The 23,807-nt window shown below is 38.2% G+C and overlaps 1 protein-coding gene across 2 annotated transcripts in view; it reads left to right on the top strand.

Annotated features, from left to right (window-relative positions):
* Positions 1-23,807, top strand: part of DCDC2C (doublecortin domain containing 2C) — a 107,623-nt gene that overhangs the window by 22,411 nt on the left and 61,405 nt on the right. The window contains exons 4-6 of one of the 2 annotated variants that reach the window (XM_084623925.1): positions 1,916-2,047; positions 7,890-8,027; positions 17,892-17,934. In XM_084623925.1, coding sequence (XP_084480051.1) covers positions 1,916-2,047; positions 7,890-8,027; positions 17,892-17,934 — 313 coding nt within the window. Of the gene's footprint in view, positions 1-1,915; positions 2,048-7,889; positions 8,028-17,888; positions 17,935-23,807 lie in introns of both variants that reach the window. The other variant, XM_084623924.1, reaches the window with a different exon arrangement.

Here is a 23,807-nt window from a genome sequence, read left to right as displayed (position 1 = left end):
ACGTAAATTATACTGAAGTAAGTGGTAGTGTAGACAAGAGTTGAAAGGGAACAAAATAAGGGAAGAGAAAAAGGGGAAGGGAAACATGGTTTTAATAGGACTAACATTTATGGAGTCGGTATTACTCACTGTGAGTGAGAGTCGCAGCATATGACCCTGAACATTCAGTTGCTACATACAGGCCATATACTATCTGTGATCTCTGTGCAAACCTCCCACTTACAATGTGGGAGATCTGCTCTTGCGTAAATCTGTTTTTACATAGTAAACAGCCGAAGTGTATATTCCAGTCCACCAACTATACCTACGAATGTAACTCAGCCCTCCACACAGGAGGAGTTTGACAGTCCTGCTTTAGGGCTTTTGTGTAGGCTGCAGTCACCTGATGCCAATTCTTGTGTACACCACATGGTTGTAAAGCATGGTTCAGCCTCATGCAGTTTTGGCATTTTGGATGTGCCATACTATGCTAAGCAGAACCAGATACGTAGCACGGTTTGGTGCTTCAATGTAGGCAGGTCCACAAAAAATGTAGTCAGTTTTGGATTGTTGCACTAATCATTTTTGTTAATGGGATAAAATCTCATTAGAATGTTAGTGGCATCATGAAGAGTAATAAGGAAATAAAACATATTCAAACGTTGTTCAAATCACCATCTGTGCTTTATAGAGACAAGACGGTCGGGTTGAACTAATAGACTAGTTTTAGTCTTTTTAATTTAGCTGGTTTGAATAAGAGAGGTGCTTTCTCTCCACTCCCTGGGTTAGCCAAGCTGCGCTCCCCCATAGCTGGTCCTCTTCCTTGGTGAGAAGGTCAAAGCTTCTCCTGTTTCAATCTACTTTGGCCTGCAAGATCCCTCACCCTTTCTAGGGAGAGAAACCCTATTATCTCCTTGAAATTGCTCCCTATGTAATCAGCACAAGTGTGTGGGGGTGGGATAGCAGAAGCTGCTTGTTCTTCTGAGAGAAAAGAACACCTATGCCTCAAAAAAGTCTGGGTGGAGTGTGTGGCGGTAAGGAGAAATATCAATGTACAACTATGTGGCTATGCAGGGGGAGAGCTCATTTCACACTGTATATGGGTTACCTTGACTGCCCCCTCCTCCTCCATCAAAGGAGCACATCCTCTGTCATTCCTCAGAGTTTCTGTCCATTTTGTGGGCTAGGGATGCTGCTTTTCTGCATGTGAAGAAACACAAGTGCTCCTTCCCCTCTACAGCAAAATGTTCTAGGGCCACTGGAGTTACTGGAAGCCGCACCAAGAGCCTGAACATTCTCTGCAGTCAGCCAGTGCTTACTCTTGGCCCTGCCCCCTGCTGCTGATATAAAATGCCACCTTCCCAGCAGAGAGTGAGGCTGCTTTTGTGGAGGGGGCCTATAAGGCTGATGGCCCAAATAGCAACATTATTTTTAAAGAGACCAACACTGCTCTATTCTTTACTGTGACTCCTTCTAAGAAGTGAGGGGTCAGCCAAAAAGTGATTCCAGCCACTCTTAAAGGTTGAGTAGGAACAGCTTTCTAATATGGGCACCAGTGAAGAAATCAATTGATTCTATTATCTCTTTTAAAGGATTGTACATTATTTCCTCTGGGAATTGTGAGGACATCTTTGGACAATATGGAGAGAAAGTAATTGAATTTTCAAGGGCTATATTCTTCTTGGCTTCTCCAAGTGGACATATTTCACTGACTCTCCCATCATGTCAGACAGAAACATATTAAAGGATACAATTCTTTCTTTTTATGGATGAGTTTTATGAAATGGACTAAGATTTAAAATGTATTGTTGAAATCTTCATGGCTACACTACTAACGATCCAGATTACATAAGGTTGTCAACTGATATTTTTAGTTTTTCTTTTGTTTATGTCTTTCACTACTGAAGAAATATGGCTTTTTTTTGTCTTTTGGCAGTGTTTTCACAAATGGAGATATGCTTAAACCACCTGTAAAATTTATCATACCCAGGTTTACTTTGAAAAGCTGGAATTGCGTCCTTGCACTAATAAATGAAAAAATCTTTCTTCGCTGCGGTGGTGTTCATAGGTAAGATTACAACTGGTAATTTAATACAAAAGTCCTGAGTCTTGCAATTTAGGGTTCTTTTTGTATTCATATGCTACACCAGTTATTAATGACAATCTAATATTTTGATTGGTTGTGTATGAAAGAAAACGGAATATCAAGGGCAGGACTTTTCCAGGTTTCTGAGAATTTGTGTTTCCTGTTGCATTTAGTTTAGTACCTTTTTATATATCTTCATTTAATAAATGTTCATAGCAGTTGTTTTGGTTCATCAGGACACCATTGTATGTATCTTTGCTTTAAAAACCTGGTGTTTTGTATTTAGTTCAGACATTAATGGAGAAGATCACAAGAGTAACATAAAAGACACCTTTTCTACCTTTGAAAAAGAACAATCTTTATGGAAGGGCTGGGGTCAGGAAGATAAAATGGACTAGTGTTAACATAATGGTGAAGATAAGATTAACCAATGCTTTAATTGTGAAATAGTGCGTCAAATTTATAACTGGTTTCAGAGTAACAGCCGTGTTAGTCTGTATTCGCAAAAAGAAAAGGAGTACTTGTGGCACCTTAGAGACTAACCAATTTATTTGAGCATAAGCTTTCGTGAGCTACAGCTCACTTCATCGGATGCATACCATGGAAACTGCAGCAGACTTTATATATACACAGAGAATATGAAACAATACCTCCTCCCACCCCACTGTCCTGCTGGTAATAGCTTATCTAAAGTGATCATCAGGTGGGCCATTTCCAGCACAAATCCAGGTTTTCTCACCCTCCACCCCCCCACACAAAGTTCACAAAGTCCAACTTTGTGTGGGGGGGTGGAGGGTGAGAAAACCTGGATTTGTGCTGGAAATGGCCCACCTGATGATCACTTTAGATAAGCTATTACCAGCAGGACAGTGGGGTGGGAGGAGGTATTGTTTCATATTCTCTGTGTATATATAAAGTCTGCTGCAGTTTCCACGGTATGCATCCGATGAAGTGAGCTGTAGCTCACGAAAGCTTATGCTCAAATAAATTGGTTAGTCTCTAAGGTGCCACAAGTACTCCTTTTCTTTTTGCGAAATTTATAACTGGCGTAACTTCAGCTGACTTCCTGTTTGACTAAGGTTGTTGTTTTATTAGTGACTATTTTTTTTTCGTAGTGATCAGAGTGTGCTATGTGGTTTCAAAACAGAAAAGAAGGCATGAAAGGAGGCAGAAAAGAAGACAAATCATGCCCTGAGGAGCTTGCAGTATATAGACAGACAAATGAATGAGGGCAAAAGGAAGGGGTTCAACATATATGCCCAATTTAGATTTTTTTGGGTTCAAAGCTCTTGGATGCCTTTCAAATTAATGGGAAGTTTATTTTCTTTTCTGCTCACAGATCCTCTCCTTAGAATTTAAATAAAATGCGCACACCCTGGGCAGACTTCTGTCCCTTCCTCAACTTAGTAGTTTAGAGACAATCCATACTGTTCAAAGCACCCACTTAGGAAACAGCTTTAAACTGTGAAACCATTTTTGTGATTACACCAGAAAGTATATTATATCCTCCTCACATATGGTAATTAAAAAATGGCTCAACCATTCTTTCTCAGATTTTCCAGGAAAATGTCCCATTAGGTTAAGCGTGTAAAGTTTTGGCACTGTAAGCAGTTTCATTCAGTGCCTCCTGGTGTCAAGCATGGTATTGCAGAGTCTTTGCCCCTAGCGCCCTCTGTTGATCTTTTGGTTCTGCAGCAGCCTGTTTCTGTTCACACCTACCTCTCTGGCTAGGTCATGTCTAGTCCGGACCCCCTTCAGGGGTAACAAAAATAAAAAAAAAAGTTCACATAAACAAAAGGTTAGACTCACAGACTTTAAGGCCAGAAGGGACCATCATAATCATAGTCATTGCAGGCCACGGCATCTTACCCACACTCTTCTGTAATAGGCTCGTAACTTCTGGTTGAGTTACTGAAGTCCTCAAATCTTAGTTTAAAGACTTCAAGCTACAGATAATCCATCATTCACTCTGGTTCAAACCAGCAAGTGACCCCATGCTCCATGCTGCAGAGGATGAGGAAACCCCCCAAGGATCTCTGCAAATCTGACCTGGGGGAAAACTCCTTCCCTGTCCCAAATACGGTGATTAGCTAGACTCTGAGCATGTGGGTGAGAACCATTAGCCAGACACCTGGAAAATAATTCTCTTGGTAAGTATCCATCTCATTTCTTATCTCTGACTGCTGGAGATATTTGCTAATAGAAGTTGCATATGCCATTATAGGCAGTCTCATCATACCATCCCCTCATAAACCTATCAAGCTCAGTCTTAAAACAAGTGAGGCTTTTTGTCCCCATTACTCCCCTTAGGGGGCTGTTCCAGAACTTCATTTCTCTGATGGTTAGAAACGTTTGTCTAATTTCAAGGCTAAACGTATTGATGGCCAGTTTATATCCATTTGTTCTTGTGCCAACATTGCCCCTTAACTTAAAAACTCCTCTCCCTCACTGGTGTTTGTCCCTCTGATGTATTTATAGAAAGCAATCATATTTCCCCTCATCTTTCATTTTGATTAGGCCAAACAAGCCAACCTCCATGAGTCTCTTCTTGTAAGGTAGGTTCTCCATTTCTCTGATAATCGTAGTAGCCCTTCTCTGCACTGGTTCCAGTTTGAATTCATCTTTCTTAAACATGGGATTCCAGAACTGCACACACTTTTCCAGATGAGGACTCGCCAGTGCTTTGTATAGTGGTAATAACACTTCCCTATCTCTATTGGAAATACCTTGTCTGATGCATCCTAGGATTGCATTAGCCTTTTTTTCACAGCCACATCACACTGATGGCTCACAATCATACTGTGATCAACCAGTAGACCCAAGTCTTTTCCCTACTCTGTTGCTTCTAGATGATATGTCCTCAGCTTTTAGCAAGAATTCTTGTTGTTAGGTTCTTAAACCTTCCTTGGGCTCCTCTTCAGCCTGCTGTCTGGACTCTCTTCGCATCCCTTCTTCCAGACACTGCTTCAGGGCCTTCCACAGAAGCCCCGGTGTGATTCCTTCTGCAAATAGTCTTGTCAGCCCTTTCATGAGGCCTAGATGTTTCAGGCTGTCACCTGACCCCAATTAGTTCTGCCCCTTCTGACTAAGATGCTGTTGACTATTGCTGAGGTGGGCTGATGGAACAGACCTAGTTAGCTCCATGCTTCTTGACCCATAAAAGAGCAGGACAACCTACTCCAAGCTTAAAAGGGAAATTTTGGGAAAGATATAAACAGCTGAAAATCTATATCTGTTCTGTTTTCTCCACTACCTTATTTACACTTCTGTTCATATGTCAGGAAGCGTGCATATTCAGATTTGATTAAATTGCCTGCTATCCATACTCACTACAGTATTTCAAATATCCATAACCACAAATTAAAAACACTTTTTCTGTTAGCAAATGCACTATGCACAGAGGACTAATTCGATGCTAAGTTTGAGTTTTCTCCACCAGAATTTTGAAGTCTGAGGTCCATGCACAAAAAACATGTGCAGGTTTGTGGCAGTTAGATTTTGGCATCTACCTATCTGTGTTTGGAAATCCTGATTTGCACGTTACAGTAATTGTATGCAAAAATGTAGGTGAACAAATTTATGCACTTTTTTTGCAATGGAACGTGGGCCTCTCCCTTTAAAACTAGAGTGCCAGATCTTCAATAATTTCCAGTCCCTCAACTTCCATTGGCTCAGTTCCTTGCAAGAGGTGTGCAGCACCTTTGGGGAAGTAACTCGTGGCCCTTAAGGTTCAGCAGTTTTTGTGTTACCGTATGTGCATAAAAAAAATCTTGGTAAGAATGAGAGTAATTTTCCCTATCTTATTATAACTCCAAACTGACTAAATGGATTTTCCTCGGTTTTTATAGGAAAACCCATCATTCGGAGACAAAGCATGGATATGTTCAGCCAAAACATGAAATTTTTAGAAAATTTTACCAGCTTCTCAGCTAGTGAAATTGGGCATAGCTTCACTTAGCTACACCCATTTACACCAGCCGAGTATCTTCGCCATTGTGTCTGCATTTAATAGAAAGCAATTGTAACCTTAACTATAGCTTTTGCTCTATAATTGTAGCTGTTTCCTTTTCTATTGCATCATCATCATCAGGGCAAAGCCCGAAAGGACATGGCCTTCTTGCATATCAAGTGCCACTTGGATTGATCTCTGGCTGCATCCCTAACCTGAATTGACTGAATTGACAAATATTCAGATTATGTCCATTACTGGCAGTCGTGTCATTCCATAGAAACTTCTGGTGCACAGGTGATCGCCAGCAGTGTAGCAGCATTCCTTGGTATATACACTTCGGAATTCAGTGGTCTTCCATTCTAATGATATGTTCATACCAAGAAAACTGCTGAAACTGAACCAGCGCTGATGGAGGTGGTTGCTGGGTTTGGCTTCAAATATCCTAAATTTCTGATCTTGTTCTGCCACTTGATGTGAAGCAGCTGACAAGAACTGAAAATGTCAATCCAGTGTTCTTCAGCCTTCCTCAGTTCCCATGTTTCACTGCAATGCTGATTTGCAACTTCATAGGAAGCTTAATGTCACAACGATCCCACGAGGTTGCTGAAGGTCCAAAACATGTCACCAGCTGTTTCTACTATAAGTGTCTATATCTTTTGAACATCCTCCAGCACTATCTATGGTGCTTGCAAATATATAAAATATGTCATTATTATTTAATAAATATTTAATTTGCTTTCTAAGGCTTTGCAATAAAATGTTAAATTGTCCTCCCGTATTAAAATAGTAACTTAATTTATGTGTATTGTTAGGATATAGCTATTCAGGCCTGTCTGTAAAGGCCTATACTCTAAGAATTTAGGTGTATTCTTATCACTTGGCTAGTTATAGAGGTATAAAAGGAAGAATCAAAATCACTGTCTGCCGGTGTAAGGTCAGGCTAAGGCCTTTGGCTAAGCAACAGAGGCAGCCATAAGCTGGGAAGCGACCGGTCACATCCTCACATTCCAAACTAGTCACATTGAAAGAAGGTGCTATTGGGCTGTTAGGAATACAATCCTGTCCTGATAATGCCTATCGCCTCCAGAGAAAGGGAAGTGCCTAGAAGATGTAAAAGGAAATTTAGTTTGATAGCATCCTGTCTGGCAAGAACTCACTTATCAATAGCTGGGGTGTGAAATCCTCACTTCTGTATTGTTTTGTCATTATAGTTCCCACTTTGCTATTGTTTGTCTGTATAATCTCTGTCTGGTTCTGTGATTGTTTCTGTCTGCTGTATAATTAATTTTGCTGGGTGTAAACTAATTAAGGTGGTGGGATATAATTGGTTACATAATCATGTTACAATATGTTAGGATTGGTTAGTTAAATTTCAGGAAAATGATTGGTTAAGGTATAGCTAAGCAGAACTCAAGTTTTACTATATAGTCTGCAGTCAATCAGGAAGTGAGTGTGTGTGTGGTGGGGGAAATGGGAACAGGGAATGGGGGTGGGGAAATTGGAATCATTTTTAGCTAAAGGGGGAAATGGGAACAGGGACACAGGTAAGGCTCTGTGGTGTCAGAGCTGGGAAGGGGAACACTAAGGAAGGAAACTGGAATCATGCTTGCTGAAAGTTCACGCCAGTAAACATGGAATTGTTTGTGCCTTTGGACTTTGGGTATTGTTGCTCTCTGTTCATGCGAGAAGGACCAGGGAAGTAAGTGGGTGAAGGAATAAGCCCCCTAACATGTATAATTCCTCTGTTCTCCTGAATCACAGCTGGGTGGAGCATTGAAAAAACCCTGAAACTTGCACTGCAAGTCTGAGTATTGCATTATACTCTATTCATTGTTACTTCCTAATCTTTATTTCTATTTCTTTTGCTTAAAGCCTCTACACATTGGATGGTCATGCTGTACATGACTCAGATGGCTTAGAAGATGATCATTATTATGTTGCAGTGGGCAAAGAAAAGTTTAAATCTTTGCCATACTGGCGTTCTTCCAGAGTTTCACCAGAAGTTCAGCGGTAAGCTCTTTCTTTCAACATCCATTTTTTCATGTTCTACATATCTTCCTACCGTATTTTCCACTGCATGCATCCAATGAAGTGGATTTTAGCTCACGAAAGCGTATGCCCAAATACATGTTAGTCTCTAAGGTGCCACAAGTACTCCTTGTTCTTTTTGCTGATACAGACTAACACAGCTACCACTCTGAAACCTCTTTTGTAATGTAATCTTAATTTGGAGGGCTTGATCATGCAAGATGCTGAGGACTCTGACAGTGAACCAGCAAAGAACTTAAGCATGCGCTTAATTTTAAGCACACAAGTTGTCCCATAGGATTTCAGAGTTTGACTAGTTCAGAGTCAGAGTGCTCAGTGGGATTAAAGTCCATAGTTAAAGTTTCTGACAGATAGATTTTGGATTTTCTGGATTCAATGCATTGTCTCATATTTCTTAGTTTGACTGTATCAATACATTCATTTAACTGAAACAACGAGGCGTCCGGTGGCACCTTAAAGACTAACAGATTTATTTGGGCATAAGCTTTCGTGAGTAAAAAACCCACTTCTTCCATGCATCTGAAGAAGTGGGGTTTTTTACTCACGAAAGCTTATGCCCAAATAAATCTGTTAGTCTTTAAGGTGCCACCAGACGCCTCATTGTTTTTTTGGATACAGACTAACACGGCTACCCCTCTGATACTTGGATTCATTTCACTGAAGTGTTTCAGTCTTTGTTTTTTTTTTTTTAAATATTGAAGGCAAATGGTGACCTAACCTTGCTAATGTTCTTAGTGACTGCTGTCATTGCTAGTTTGTAGATTATCTAACGTATAATAGTAAAGGCAGGGCAAGTGCCGTCTTTGGGAAACTGAGACGTGTTTCTGCATAACCAGCCTTATACAGCTTCACCATTAAAATATCTGCCATTTCTATACTGGCATATATTGGCATTCATTTCTGCAACAAATGTTTGCCAAAGAGTTATAGTATGTGATGCTTTTAAAACACCCTTTCATAGTGCACATTGTTGTTGTGAAGTTTTCTCTGAATTTCTTAATTCTGTGTATTTTAAATCACAGCCTTACCACTGCATTTTCTCTCTCTCTCTCACTCTGTCACACACACACACACACACACACATTCATTGCATTTTCTTATTATTTAAACATAATTATCATTCATATCTAAAATGTATTTTCAATTACTTTTACAGGGTTATATTGCTGGAGCTTTTACTTTTTTTAAAATAAAAGCTAAAAGTGTAATTTTATTGAATTCAATTATTAAATTGGTTTCTTTCTTGGAATGTCTGTGAACTGCTTTCTAGACTGTAGAAAATGTCAGTTAAAGGGCACCGACAAAGGTATTGCTGAACAGTGACTAGTTTTCATGCCTATCAGGAATTGCTGAGTTAAGCTGTTTTTGTAAAGTGTCTCTATGGGATGTGTGTTGACTGCTCTGAACTGATTGCTGTACTGAAAATACGGTTGAAGTATCAGGCAATATTTGTGGGTTTTCTAGTAATCTTTGCTAAAGCTATTTTTCTGTCAAGTTTTTTAATGGTCATTATTATCAAGAGAAGAAAAATATCCATCATTTTCTCTCGTATAGTGGAACTGGATGGATGGATGGTTCAGACTGTTCAGCTTATTCATATGGCTTCTGCTTTTTTGTTTTTGTTGTCCTTCCAACTTCATTTTTATTTTTATATTTCACAAAAATACTACAAGCATTAATTTGCAATGACCAATCAGCCGAATGCATGGAATCTCACTTTTTTCCATAAATTGCCTGTTGTATATAAAGTGCTTCATATCAGTTTGATATTAGAAAATTCATATTTTTAGTGGGTTTGTTCTTATCAAGCTTTCTTTTATTAGTTTTTGAACTAATGTCATGAATGGTAGAACCTAGACCCAGTAGGATCAGAGTTGATGTTGATCTACACATATCTTTTGGCAGTTTTATCATTTGGAAATATACAAGGGCCTAATAAATTTTATACAGTATAATGCAAAATTACAGGTCTAAACACTAGCTTCCCCAAAAACCCTAATGGTGAAATTCAGCCCTGGTGGAGATAGACAGCTCAAGGTTCTCCACACTGCAGAATTCATCTTGGGGAGCACTCGCCCAGAACGGTCTCCATGCTGGTCAGATGTGGTAGATTCTCTTTGTAGCGATGGTCACAGTCTATAAAAGTGTATTTGGTTGATTGGTCACTGAAATATAAATTATGTGGTGGATTTCTGCATTTTGAGTCGGTCAACTTATATCTTTCAGACCTTAAATTGGATATACAAGAGAAATTTCAGCTTCCATTTCAGTCTATTGCTTTTGCTTTTTTGGGAATTGTTGGAGACTCCATTAAGTCAGCAGCCTTCCTCCTGTTTCTGGGAAGTTGCTTATCCAGCATTCAGATTTCTTTCAAATGACTGTGTTGTATTAGAATGTTAGAGCTCATAACAGCATTAATCCTAATAGATTTGGCCTGTATACAGTATGCACACACTTCCTTAGTTTATGCCCACATAGTTTTTCTTCTTCCAGGAGAAATTGCTTGATCAAGACTATTCATCTTTTTCCAACTGTAGTGAAATTAGTTAAGTGGTGGGTTCAGCTAATTAAAGATATGGTAGGATTCCACTATATCAACATTTCTCTATGGTGATTGGCAGTTCCAATACTACTAATCATTTGCTTGGTAACTTAGAAGGCCCAATTTACTTTTTATCTAACTTTATTGCCAGTGCTCTGATACGGGGTGATAAACACAGTAAAAAAACTTTGATCATCTCATCATTCATAAACGGTTATAGATGAAATGTAAATGATAGGTGATCTGGCATCTGCTGTTCTGGAAATTCTGGTGGCAATCTCTGAATCCTTCCACCTGTTTATATAAATATTGTATTTGAGTTATCATCGTCTCAATCTGTGAATCCAGCTCATCTTTAATTGAACTGTAAGAAGTCTTTATAGAAAGTGATCAGTGTTTTGGATTTCACCTGAAACTGAATTGGCAAACAGCACAGAATATGGAGCACAGAGATACCATGGCTATCAGAACGGGGGCCGGAATATACTCCTCTAGCTAAGGCTGCTGGGTGATTTTGAAGAGTAGTAAATAGGAGGTTAGCATAGAGATCATAGATAATTGTAGCAAGGATTGCATCTGTGATGAAAGGATGCAATCCTTTGTCCAGTTGAAGAAGAAATAACCAGTTTCTAGTCACCCACTGTTATCAGGAGCAGAAATTACACCACTAAAATCCTGAGATTGCAAATCACTTCGAAAATTTGTAGGCAGAGGCCCTCATTTGCAGGTATTGCAGTAACCTCTGCCAACTCTACTTCTCTCTGCCAAAAAACCCCTTATCCTATCTGAACTGACTCTAGTTTCACCAAGGTTCTTATCTCAGCCAGATACTGAGAACACAGGGAAACAGTTATGTTCAGGGCTGATATAACTCAGCTGTAAGTATCCTTTACATCAGCATATCTGTAACACTGTAAACCATAATGCCTTGCAGTCTTCCCCAGTTTCTTTAAATATACATTGAGTAAAAGGGGTCACAACAAGATTTTCAAACTGTGTGAGACTTCACAAGTGATAACACTCAGGGAAGACCTGCCCAACACAGACCTCTGGGCTTTTCCAAAAGGAATGTGTAATCACTTTAATAGCTCTGTCCACTCATTCCCAAATGTGAGTTCTCTTGAAGCTAAGAAATTCCTTATCCATAAAACCTCTTCTCTTAAGCATATACTTGCTTAGATGGGTGGTATCTGGTAGATTGCTTCTTGTTTCTTTATGTGTATTGGATTTCATTGACATGTCTGGGTTGAAGACTAATCCATCAAAACTCACCTAGGATTGCTTGTAATTGATCTTGTAACGATTGAAGTTCTCCCTGTGAATCATAGGTCAGGCACTTTCTAAAAGGCCTTACATATTTATGTACCAGTTTGGCTTCTGTGCATGATTTGAATCTAATTTAGACTTGAACAAGTGAGAAGATCCTCCCTCTGAGCCTATTAATGATTGTCACTTGCGTTTCATATTCTTTATTTGGGGCAATTACATTAGATAGATGGGGAAGCGAGCTTCAAGCCCTTATAGGCCTTTTTGTTTTTTTCTGAAGGACAAAGTAGGTAGTAAAAGCCCATACAAAGACTGTTAAAGTCAATGGGAGTCTTTTTTTTTATATGAACCAATTTTTCCCTCTTCTAGTGTTCGTTCCCCAAGCTAAGCTGTTTATCATAAGATTGGTGTCAAATGAGCTCTTTTTTGCTACACTTATGATTTGAGGGACTTTTACAAATCCCCTCATCTCCTTTTGACTTATATTGGGTTAAAGCTGAGGGAAACTCATTTTCAAGCTACACTTGTCAGAGTGGCTAGTTGAATGTACTTCCATTTGCCTTGATTTAGCTCAGGTGCCCATTCTTAAAGGTCAGTGAACTTATTTTACTGGAATGCCTCTTGTGCAGTCTGTATTGTCAGGTACCTATAGCTGAGTTCCATGTGGTAGAGTTCTTACCACACACTTATTCAGTATATTGACTTGATATATTTCCTGAATAGATACTTTTTTAGAAGACTTATTCTTTATTCTTTGTTTAATAAAGAACAGTTTCTTCTGATAGCTTTGACCCTTCCTGGGGGTACCCAGAGCTGTGAGGCACCTCGCTACAAACCTGTGTCTGCCAGGGGTCAGCTCCCCAACTCCACTGGCTACGGGCAACACAAGCACACCCCAAAAGGTCTGTGCATGCCCATATGTCTCTTCGCAGGTTAGCAATAGGCACACTCCAACCTCTAAGCATCTCCCTGGAATATCCAGCCCCTGATCCATTGGACATTCACAGTATTTACAGATTTGCTGCTCCCAAAGAATCAATATACTCCAACTTATCAGTTCCACCTTAGATCACCACTCTTCTTAACAGACAGCACTTAGATATGGTTATAATGAAAACAAATATAAGTTTATTTAACAAATGATAGAGATTCTGGTATTAGCAAATAGAAGTATTGGAAACAAATGGTTACATATAAAATACAATCATAACATACATTCTAGACCCTAGACTTATTTACATTGCAGAACAATGCTCACCCAAAGTCCTAGCAGAATTTTACAGCCAGGCTGGGCTGTGATCCCACTTTCATGAAGCAAACACACACTTTCAGTTTGTTTCCTGGGTGAAGGATAAAATCTTGTCCCCTCTCCTTTTTTGAAATTTAGTTACAGGTTATTGTCTCTTACCCCAGTAGGTCCCCTTTTCAGAAACTTAGCTTGGGGTTCCTTTGTTTCTGTGAATTCTCAGGTCTGCACCTGGTTCATATAGGAAACATAGCCTGTCTCCATGGATGTTTTTTGTTCTACATGGTGATTAAGTTAGCTCTGAGGTTCACCTCGCTTCAGGTCACAAGCTTTGCTTCAACCGTTTTGGAACCTAATATTTTACATTTTACATATCTCTTGAACTATTTCCTATACAAACTTCTTGCAACAATTGTGACCAGTGGGCTTCTAGCTTTTGGTACAGACCTCAGATGCCACACTTTAGTGAACTAATATACTTATATTTAACCCTGTAAAACTGTATGCACCCTACTGTGCCCTCTGTCAGTTGGCACCAGGAGGTCCTTGGGTCATAACAGTATTTGTGGCTCTTTAACAAATTGTTTGCATAGATATTCTGTTTGTGATGTGTGAACCCTTGGTGCATAAACCTGGACCTTTTTGGAAAGCATTGGATGTGCACCCTACTTATGCAGGTAGCATAAATCTATGGAAGCAGGCAATCTTTCCCAACCTCCCACAATTTAACTTGGTAAGTAACCGTTCTTTTTCTTCAACAGTTCCCACTACAATTGATTAAAAAACAATCCCCAGACCCAAAGGAGGTGGGGTCTGAGGAGCCTTACTTGGATAGATTGCAAGAGTGCTATCCCAGGCTGAACATCTTAGCCTCAAGGGTAGTCCAAGGAGTAATGAAGGTGTGAGCCTTTTATATCTCAACAAAGGGGGCATTAGTGGTTTTTGACTTGTGAAATCTCTTCTAAATGCATGTTTGCTGAACTGTGGGAGAGACCTGATTATTTTAAAGTGAAGAGATAGTACAGATTGAAGAAAATGGAAGACTGGTGACGATGAATTCCTTTTTGTTTTGCTGAGATGAAGAACCTCTTGCATTTCACAGAGCAGAAGATTTTCTGGACTCTCTCAGAGCCATCACAGTCCAAGTTGCTCAGCCAGTTGGCATCTTTGTTCTCAGACTTGGGCATCTTGGATTGAGGTGTAGAATCTGATCCTATTCCTGGGATAAAAGTTCTGGCAGGCTGGGGAGAGGCACTGAAGTTTATGCTGCCTGGACCAGCAGGTTGAACCACCAAAATTGATAGGCCCATTCTAGACCTATGAGTAGTAGCATCTGTATTCTATCTTGTCTGCTCTTCCTCAGCATTTTGGAATGCGAGAAATAAAAGGGAACACACTGAAAAAACATCTGGTCCAAGAGGGATGCATCTATTGGAGACCCAGGATTATGCACTTGATATTGTGCTGTTTGGCAACCAGGTCTTCTGAAGTGTTCTCCAGACTGGGAACAGAATGTTGATGAATGACACTTTCAGAATTACTCTTACTGTGCACTGTATTTCCAGCTGAGATTTTCCATTAGGATTTTTACTTTTACTGGAAGACAGAGACCTGTGTCTGTGATATGGTGATGAACATGAATTCCAAAGTATCATGGTTTTACCACATTGATGTCTTGATAAGGGCAGTTTTGCAATTTATGCAGAGAGCCATACACTTCTGCAAAATGGTTGTACATATACATTTTGCAAAATGTGCTGTTCATTTTTGCATAATATTGTGATTATTCACATTTACTTCACATTTACTGGAATCAAATCTGGTCTTTGTAGGTTGCTTAGTATCTGTCTTGGTTGTATTCTCCATCATTGGTTGTAATCTCCATCACTGGAGATTTTAAACAGCAGGTTAGACAAACACTTGTCAGGAATGGTCTAGATAATACTTATTCCTGCCATGAGTGCAGGGGGCTGGACTACATGACCTCTCAAGTTCTCTTCCAGTCCTATGATTCTGTGATTCTATTTTTAATTAGATGTGATCAGTTCTTTCACTGCTTGCTAGCACTTTCATTTGTAAGGCGTAGTTTTTGCTAATTCTGCAAATATCCTTTTGTTTGCAAAGTCAAATAAATTTCTCTCAATAACCTAGCAACTAATGTAGTCTCTAATTAGTGCATCTGTTAATTGTTCAAATTCATATGGACTGATGTGCTCAGTGAAAAGTATATGTATTTGTTTCATCTTGGTATCTCTTAATATATCTCCAGAAGCAATTTATGGTGCCACAGTAATATCCTGTGGCGCTATGGCATAATGAATGTCTCCCTGAAGCCTTTCAAAGAACTATGTGGAAAATATAAGCACTAATACAATGAACACAAATACCTGCAATATAAATACTGGACCTCCGAAACATCCTTATTTTTTTATATTTGAATAACTGCAGATTATATTATAATTTAAATAGTTTGTAGTTTTGTTAAAAACTTTGATTTAAAAATATTTTTGTAAAAGTATTTTTGCAAATAGTATGTAGATAATCTCTATATTTTTAAAATTTGCTTTGCCGTTAGGTTTTAATGAATTTTGACATTTTATATTTCTGAGTATTGTTAAAACTGTCTGCCTCAGGTACTTCAAGTACCTGAAGAAGAACTATGTGTAACCTCAAAAGCTTGTCTCTCTCACCAACAGAAATTGGTCCAGTAAAATATTTACCTCACTCACCTTGTTTCTCAAGTACTTAAAGCAGTCTTTTTTGGAACTTGTTAAATCTGCTGTCCAGTTCAAAAGACTCTATGAAGAGAATTCACATTATTATTGTGCATTGATAGGGACTGGATGATTCAGGGGGATTTGCACTGAGATACAGAACCTTTCACCTGTAGGTAGTCAGTTCAATCTAGATCAGTAGTGACTAAAAGTTGTCACCATTTCAAGGTCTTTTGAGGGACCTAAGTAAAGAGAGTTAAAGTTCTAACTGTAGCTGCTAGTGGCCACGTGTATACTTCACAATAATCCCAAATGCACAAACAGAAATCCATTTCAGCCTTGGAAATTGAATGCTTTCACCCTCAAGTCAGCGTTTGAAGCATATTGAGGAATATTGTGCCATCAGTTTTTGGGCAGAATTCTTCTTCACTGGTTTCTGTGGGGACCTCTGCTCAAATAATTATGGCATGGTATGGTCCATGAGCAGGCAGCTGTATGGGATTTTTCACTGCTGCTTATGATTCTATGGCTTGACTGACTTTATAGTCATCAGCTACACTACAAGTTGTGATGACATGGACTCAGGGTTGCCAGTGAAGATTAAAATTCACTATGTTCTATGCTAAAAACCACATGATGCTATAACTTACAAAATGAGACCTTGATTTTGGAAACAGATGAACTGGTGCAGAGCCTCATTCCTGCACTGAGTCCTAATAAAGTCAGAAAATATTAACCAAAGGGGTTCTGTGTGGGACTAAGAGTCAGCACTGACACATCTGTTTGCAGGATCAGGGTCTAAATAAGACATCTTCTGTTGCATTAGTATTCAGGTTCATGTCCTAACCACTAGTGGAAGACATGATCACAAACACTTGAGTAGGTCTGAAAGTCCAGCCAAGAGAGGTCAGTGGTGCACATAAAAGCTATCCCATTTCAGTACGTTACAAACTATGCCGTAAACAGGTTCTTGGATCCCAGCAAAAAGTTGTCATTATCTGAAAGTTGCCAATAAGAGAAAGGGCCCCCCATTTTCAAATGGCTGTATACAGTACATACCAGTATACATGTACAATGATATACTATAGTCGTATTTTTGTATTGTATTTTTGTTTGATACAATGTTAAAAATAAACAGGAAACATGAAAAAGCTATACATACAAAATTGTTTCCTTTAACATTGCAATTTTTCTCTGTGTAGCTTCTGAAGTAAGATGGTAGGTTAAGCAAATGAAGTAAAACAGTCAGACTGTATTCTCCCTCCCTGCCAACTGTTTATGTGACAGGCACAGGTAAATTAAAAAAGGAAATTTTGGTATACTTACAGTCAATGCTTCAGGTGTGTCACACAAAGTAAAATGTCACACAGTTTTAAGCCACAATTTGTCCAGTGTCATCACTGTTCTTTAGAATCCACAAAACAACAAATTTTAAAGACACCACACTTCTCAGCTACTCACACTAGCTTAGTCTGGGATTCACATGGGGCCTCTAGAGCCTGAGCTTTACTGGTGAGACAGTCGACAATTTTGAAGTTGTGACACAAAGCCGAAAGTGCACAACTGTGCAGTGTGTTATGAATGTTGGCTAAAGCATGTACAGCAGTAATGTGTGTGCACTGTAGGTCCGGGAGACACACAAACAGTCATGTACTACCTCACATTTGGAGCCAGCAGATTCATTACAAGTGGAACCTGTTCTAAGTTGTCGATAAGTGACATGAGAGTTGCTCATATATGAATTCTGTTAATACTAAAGTCAGTGAGATGTGGTCGGTTCTTGGGAAAATGTTGCTAATAACTGAAAGTTGTCTTTATCAAGATTGCAAATAACCAGCATTAACTGTATGATCTTTTACAATGTGTTATACACTTCCCATGTTGTATCTTTTCAATAAATGGAAATAGGAGTTCAGTTTTTAGGGCTGTCATAAGTAGTGCATTCATTTAAAATATGTTTAAAATAGCAAGAAATGGATCGGCATGGATAGTATTCTTTTTTAGTTTAAAATTGACAAATACTCATATTAGGGTAACTATATTTTTTTTTATAGCAGATATGGTGAGTCTCCAAAAAGGCCCAGAAAGAAAAAGGCAAGAGTAAGTGAAAAAATAAAATTAATATTTTTTATACTTTACTTTAGTTTCTTTTGTACAATCAACACTGTAGAAGTAATAAAATATTTCAGTGTTAACAGTTTGATAAAAATAACTCATTACATAATGGGAAATCTGCTTTAATTTATATTTCAGCTCAAATGGTCTTAATTTTAAGCTTTTGCCACATCAAGTAGATAAAATGCAAACAAACATTAAAAACATATTGATACATTTTAAAACTGGGTAATCTTTAAAAAAATTTCATTCTAATCCAATTGAAGAAAATTGTTACTAAATCCCTATTTTTGCTGCCCTCCCCATCTTGGCTTTACTTGTTTATGTAAATCCCAATGGAAGATTCAGTAGTTTCATTATTTAATTTAGAGAAATTAGATATTTTATGAGAAGAGTCTTCATGCTATGGAATAGGGTTAAAAAACCCCCCAAATGAACCAAAAATTGTATTGCTTCCTTTATCCAGGGCACTATCAATTATCTGTTTAGATTGTGAGCACTTAGGAGCAGTGACCATTTCTACTTAGGAACTAGATTGTTTATCATTTTGTTTATCATTTTTACATTGCAGATATTTGTAATAAAAATAATATAAAGCGAATCCTGTACACTTTATATTCTGTGTTGTAATTGAAATCAATATATTTGAAAATGTAGAAAAACATCAAAAATATTTATGATAAATTTCATTTGGTGTTATATTATTGTTTAACAGTATGATTAAAACTGCGATTAATCATGATTAAATTTTTTGAGTTAATCGCATGAGTTAACTGTGATTAATCAACAGCCCCAGTATAATTATTTTTTTGTACATTGGATTGTTGCTGTGACTGTAAGCTACAGAAAAGAATTGGGAATTATCTTTTTGGAAAGCAAGATTATGCTGAATTATGAAGAGCTCATATAGAACTAAAATGACAGAAGAAGATGGATGTGGTTAGGGTGGAGAAGGGATTAATGGATTGATTTACCTGTGGCAGTAAAGCATGGGAAGATATGCTTTCTGGTTGTGAAAATATCTGGTAGATGTTAAACTCCAGAGCAGAAGAATCTATGGACTATGAATAAGGTAAATCCCACTGGACACTTGATGCAAACAACCTAATGTTTTTCTATCAACTTTTTATTAAATTTTTAATTTAATTTAATAGCTCACCTTAAGTGATCACTCTCGTTACAGCGTGTATGGTAACACCTATTGTTTCATGTTCTCTATGTATATAAATCTCCCCTCTGTATTTTCCACTGAATGCATCCGATGAAGTGAGTTGTAGCTCACGAAAGTTTATGCTCAAATAAATTTGTTAGTTTCTAAGATGCCACAAGTACTCCTTTTCTTTTTGCAAATACAGACTAACACGGCTGCTACTCTGAAAACAGAAAAAAACATAAACTATATATAAACTTGTCATAATGCGTAAACTTCTCGTAATATATTAATCATGTGCTACCTTATCTTAGCTATACTTGAAACATTTAATTATATATAATATGAATGGTTACAAATAAATTGATTTATATTTTATTACTCAGTTGACAAACAACTGAAAGTTGTTTATAAAAATCCAGCAAGCTATAGGGAATTTATTAAAATAAGATAAAAATAGAAGCAAAATTCAGAGAAGGGGGATAAAGACAGGGAGGGAAGGAAGTTGGTTGAGAGAGAAGGGGAAGAAAAAGAAGAGGCCCATGAATTTAAGAGAGTCATTCAAATACTCCCAGATGAGCATCCCATATCTGAGAGTTTTTCTAGGGTATTTCTGTTGTGGAGTACAATTCTTTCATAGTGGCCAAGTTTATGATATCTATGCTCCAGTCTTCGTTTCCGTTTTTGTAGTACTAGTCTTTTAGAAGTTTGGTGCTCAGCTGAGCCAAAGTTTTTTCAGATGCATTCAGCTTCCAATTAACATCCATTAGGTTTAAGATGACCTGTTTAGCTTGTAACACAATTTTATTTGATAGGAAAAAATTAACTCTGCATTGTGCCAAAAGCATTGGTAAAGTAGCATTCCCAGAGCATATGGGTTAAGTTAGCGTCTGCTGTCAGTTTCAGAATGGAGAGAGGTAAATAGTGGTGTCCCCCAGGGGTCTGTTCTGGGACCAGTCCTATTCAACATATTCATAAATGATCTGGAAAAAGGGGTAAACAGTGAGGTGGCAAAATTTGCAGATGATACAAAATTACTAAAGATAGTTAAGACCCAGGCAGACTGCAAAGAGCTACAGAAGAATCTCTCAAAACTGGGTGACTGGGCAACAAAATGGCAGATGAAATTTCATGTTGATAAATGCAAAGTAATGCGCATTGGAAAGCATAATCCCAACTATACATATAAAATGATGGGGTCTAAATTAGCTGTTACCAGTCAATGGAGTCATTGTGGATAGTTCTCTGAAAACATCCAGTCAATGTGCAGCGGCAGTCAAAAAAGCGAACAGAATGCTGGGAATAATTAAGAAAGGGATAGATAATAGGACAGAAAATATTATGTTGCCTCTATATAAATCCATGGTATGCCCACATCTTGAATACTGTGTGCAGATGTGGTCACCCCATCTCAAAAAAGAGATATTGGAATTGGAAAAGGTTCAGAAAAGGGCAACAAAAATGATTAGGGTTATGGAACTCCTTGCCGGAGGACATTGTGAAGGCCAAGAGCATAACAGGGTTCAAAAAATAACTAGATACATTCATGGAGGATAGGTCCATCAATGGCTATTAGCCAGGATGGGCAGTAATGGTGTCCCTAGCCTCTGTTTGCCAGAAGCTGGGAATGAGTGACAGGGGACGGGTTACTTGATGATTACCTGTTCTGTTCATTCCCTCTGGAGCACCTGGCACTGGCCACTGTTGGTAGACAGGATACTGGGTTAGATGGACCTTTGGTCTGACCCAGTAGGGCCATTCTTATGTCCTTATGAATCACAGTGCCTACATTTATCTGATGTAGTGGCACGTGGTTTGAACAGTTTGAGAGGGGTCCAATGCATTTCTAATATGATTTTCTGCTGTATTAATCTTAAAAGGAGGTCCAAGAAACAGGTCAGAGCACTGGTTAAAATTTGTTTCCATTGTTTAACAGAGCTGGAATAATTTGTCTAGTTCCTCCTCCCATTTGTTATTTAGGGAATCAGTGTTTAATTAAAATTTCTTGGCCAAGTGTGCATGTACTGTTGCCATAGGTTTTGGCAATCTGAGTAATTGGAGAAATGGGTAGGGGGTAGTGCAGGTATTGGGGCCAAACAGATGGGAGATGGCATGTTTAAATTGGATATATTGCCACTTCTTCTTAGTCTGTAGACTGAAATTTTCTTTTAGTATTGTAAAAGGGAAAAAGGTATAATTTTCAATAAATTGACTGACGGTCAAAATCCCTTTTCTAATCCAATCTGGCCCGATGATGGGGTTGCCAGCTCTAGAGTTTTGAGTTACTGCAGCTAGATGCTTTGGTATGTAGAAGAGGGTGGTTTTTAGATTTAGTAGACTTGGTATGCCATGTATTTCTGGCTGCCACAATAGTTGGTAATTGTTCTTTAGGGAATCAATAGTAATCCAAGTGCAGCGCATTGGAAAGTGGTAAAGGAACAACCAATTCTTCTTCCATCTGGACCTAATCCAGGATTCTATAGCATAAGAGAATGAGCCACTGTGTTTCTGGCTAAGAATTATTGCATGATGGTAAAGTTTAAAGTTCAGAAATCTAAAATCACCTGTTTTGACAGGGGCTGTAACTTGGTCAGGAGATTCTGGGTTTGTTACCAGCACCCCACAAGAAGGACCTGAACATGGTGTCTATTTTGGTAAAATAAAATAGGAATGTGGATAGGGAGGAAATTCAACATAAAAGGATTCTAGAAAGGGCATTCATTTTGATTTTGTTTTTTCCCCCAAACGGGGAGAGGTAGTATCTGTCATCTATTTAAATCATGATTAATAGGGGCTTGACTATGTTTTTAATTTAATTAGGGAACAGGATGTCCAAATATCTGAGGTGCATCTGTTGCCATCTAAATATCCCAATAGGAGAGCTACTGCCAGCTAAATCCAATAAGGTCTTCATTGTTTCCAACTTATCCCAATTTATTTTGTAGTCAGATAATTTACCAAAGTTATCTATTGTTTGTACAATATTTGAACTAGCTTGATCCGGATTTTTAATCAATAGGAGGATGTCATCTGCATATAGAATAATTTTTGTCTCTGGAGGCCCTGATTTGATCCCTTGAATCCCTTGGTTCCCTAATTAGTTCTGCATGTGGTTCTAATGTTAGATTGAACATGGTGGGGCAGGGTGAGGGACATCCCTGTTTAGTTCCCTGAAACATATCAGAGAGGGGGGATATTGTGCTATTTGTTAGAAGATGAGAGTTGGGATTGGAATATAACAGCTTGATCCATGAAATAAAGGATTTCCCCAACACAAATTTATCCAGGGTAAGAAACAGATATGTCCAGTTCACTCTGTCAGAGGCTTTCTATGCATCAAGTGAAATGATTGCATGGGAATTTCAGGACTGATGCTGGAATGCCATAACAGTAATCAACAGATATGTGTCGTCTGCACTATGTCTTTTTAATAAAACACAGCTGATTGGGGTGAACCAAATCACTCATTACTTTTTCAAATATCTTAGCCAATATTTTTGAGTATTTTTATATCAGTATTGATTAAAGAGCTGAGTCTATAACTATAAGACATTTGTACATCCTTACCAGGTTTACGTAGTACAGTAATTAGGGCTTCCCTCATAGTAGGAGGTAATGTACCTTTCTTTAAGGCATCTTCGTAAATATTTAACAGCTTAGGGGCTAGAATATCTTTGAAACTTTGATATAATTCTATCAGAAGGTCATTAGGGCTGGTGGTCTTGCCCAGACTTATTTCTTCCATGGGTTTGATTATTCCCTCTGATTGCAAGGGAGAGGTTAGCCTCGAGTGCTGCTCTTCTGAGATTTCTGGGAGGTTAAGAGTTCCAACAAAACTATTCAGTTCTTCTGGGTGAGGTGGTAAATCATCATTGTAAAGAGCCTGATAGAATTTCAAAAATAGATCACTGATCTCTTTTTGATTAGTAATAATTGGCCCTTGTTCTGATTTGAGTGATGTTTTTGGAATCTTTGATCTCTCTCTTTTAATCTGTATGAGAGAGGTTTCCCCATTTTCTCCCCGACTCCCAGTATGTTTGACTCTTAAAAAAAAAAAAAAAAAAAAAAAAAAAGCAAATTCCAGCTTGTGCTGAAGTCAGTCTGTTTACTTCATATGTTAGATTAATTAATTTTTTAAGATTTTCTTGGGTGGGGTAGTTTTCACATTTTAAATCTATAGCTTTAAGTAGAACATACAATTTCAATAACTGAGCCTGGCTAGCTTTCTTCCTACCTGCTGAGTAGGAAATGAACCTGCTCCTAATAAATGCTTTTAGTGTATCCCATAGAATGGATGGGAATATCTCTGGTGTGTCGTTTTGAAGAAAAACTTTAGTTTCTTCTGTGACACAGTTCTGAAAATCTTTATTTTTCAAAAGAGAGGGGTTCAGTCTCCATCTTTTATGAGTTTAGTTCAGCTCAGGAGGAGAAAATCATAATGTCTCTGATCATGATAGACTTGATTTCTTTATTAAGCACTGAGTCCACCAGATTTGTAGAAATCGGAAGAAATGTATTTGTGAATATGGGGCATGTGGGGAAGAAAAAAAAGTGAAATCCTTCATTGTAGGGTTCTGTAACTACCATATATCTTTTAACCTGAATTCTTCTATGTAATCTTATAATTTTTCTAGCATATGATTGTGTACACTGGGGCTGACTGGCTAGTCTATAAAGGGGTTCAACACCTCATTAAAATCTCTTGCTA

This window comes from Lepidochelys olivacea (genome assembly GCF_965140295.1).
Source record: "Lepidochelys olivacea isolate rLepOli2 genome assembly, chromosome: 3".
Classification (NCBI taxonomy): domain Eukaryota; kingdom Metazoa; phylum Chordata; order Testudines; family Cheloniidae; genus Lepidochelys; species Lepidochelys olivacea.
The sequence above is the reverse complement of the archived record's forward strand: the minus strand, read 5'-3'. Positions and strand labels throughout refer to the sequence as shown.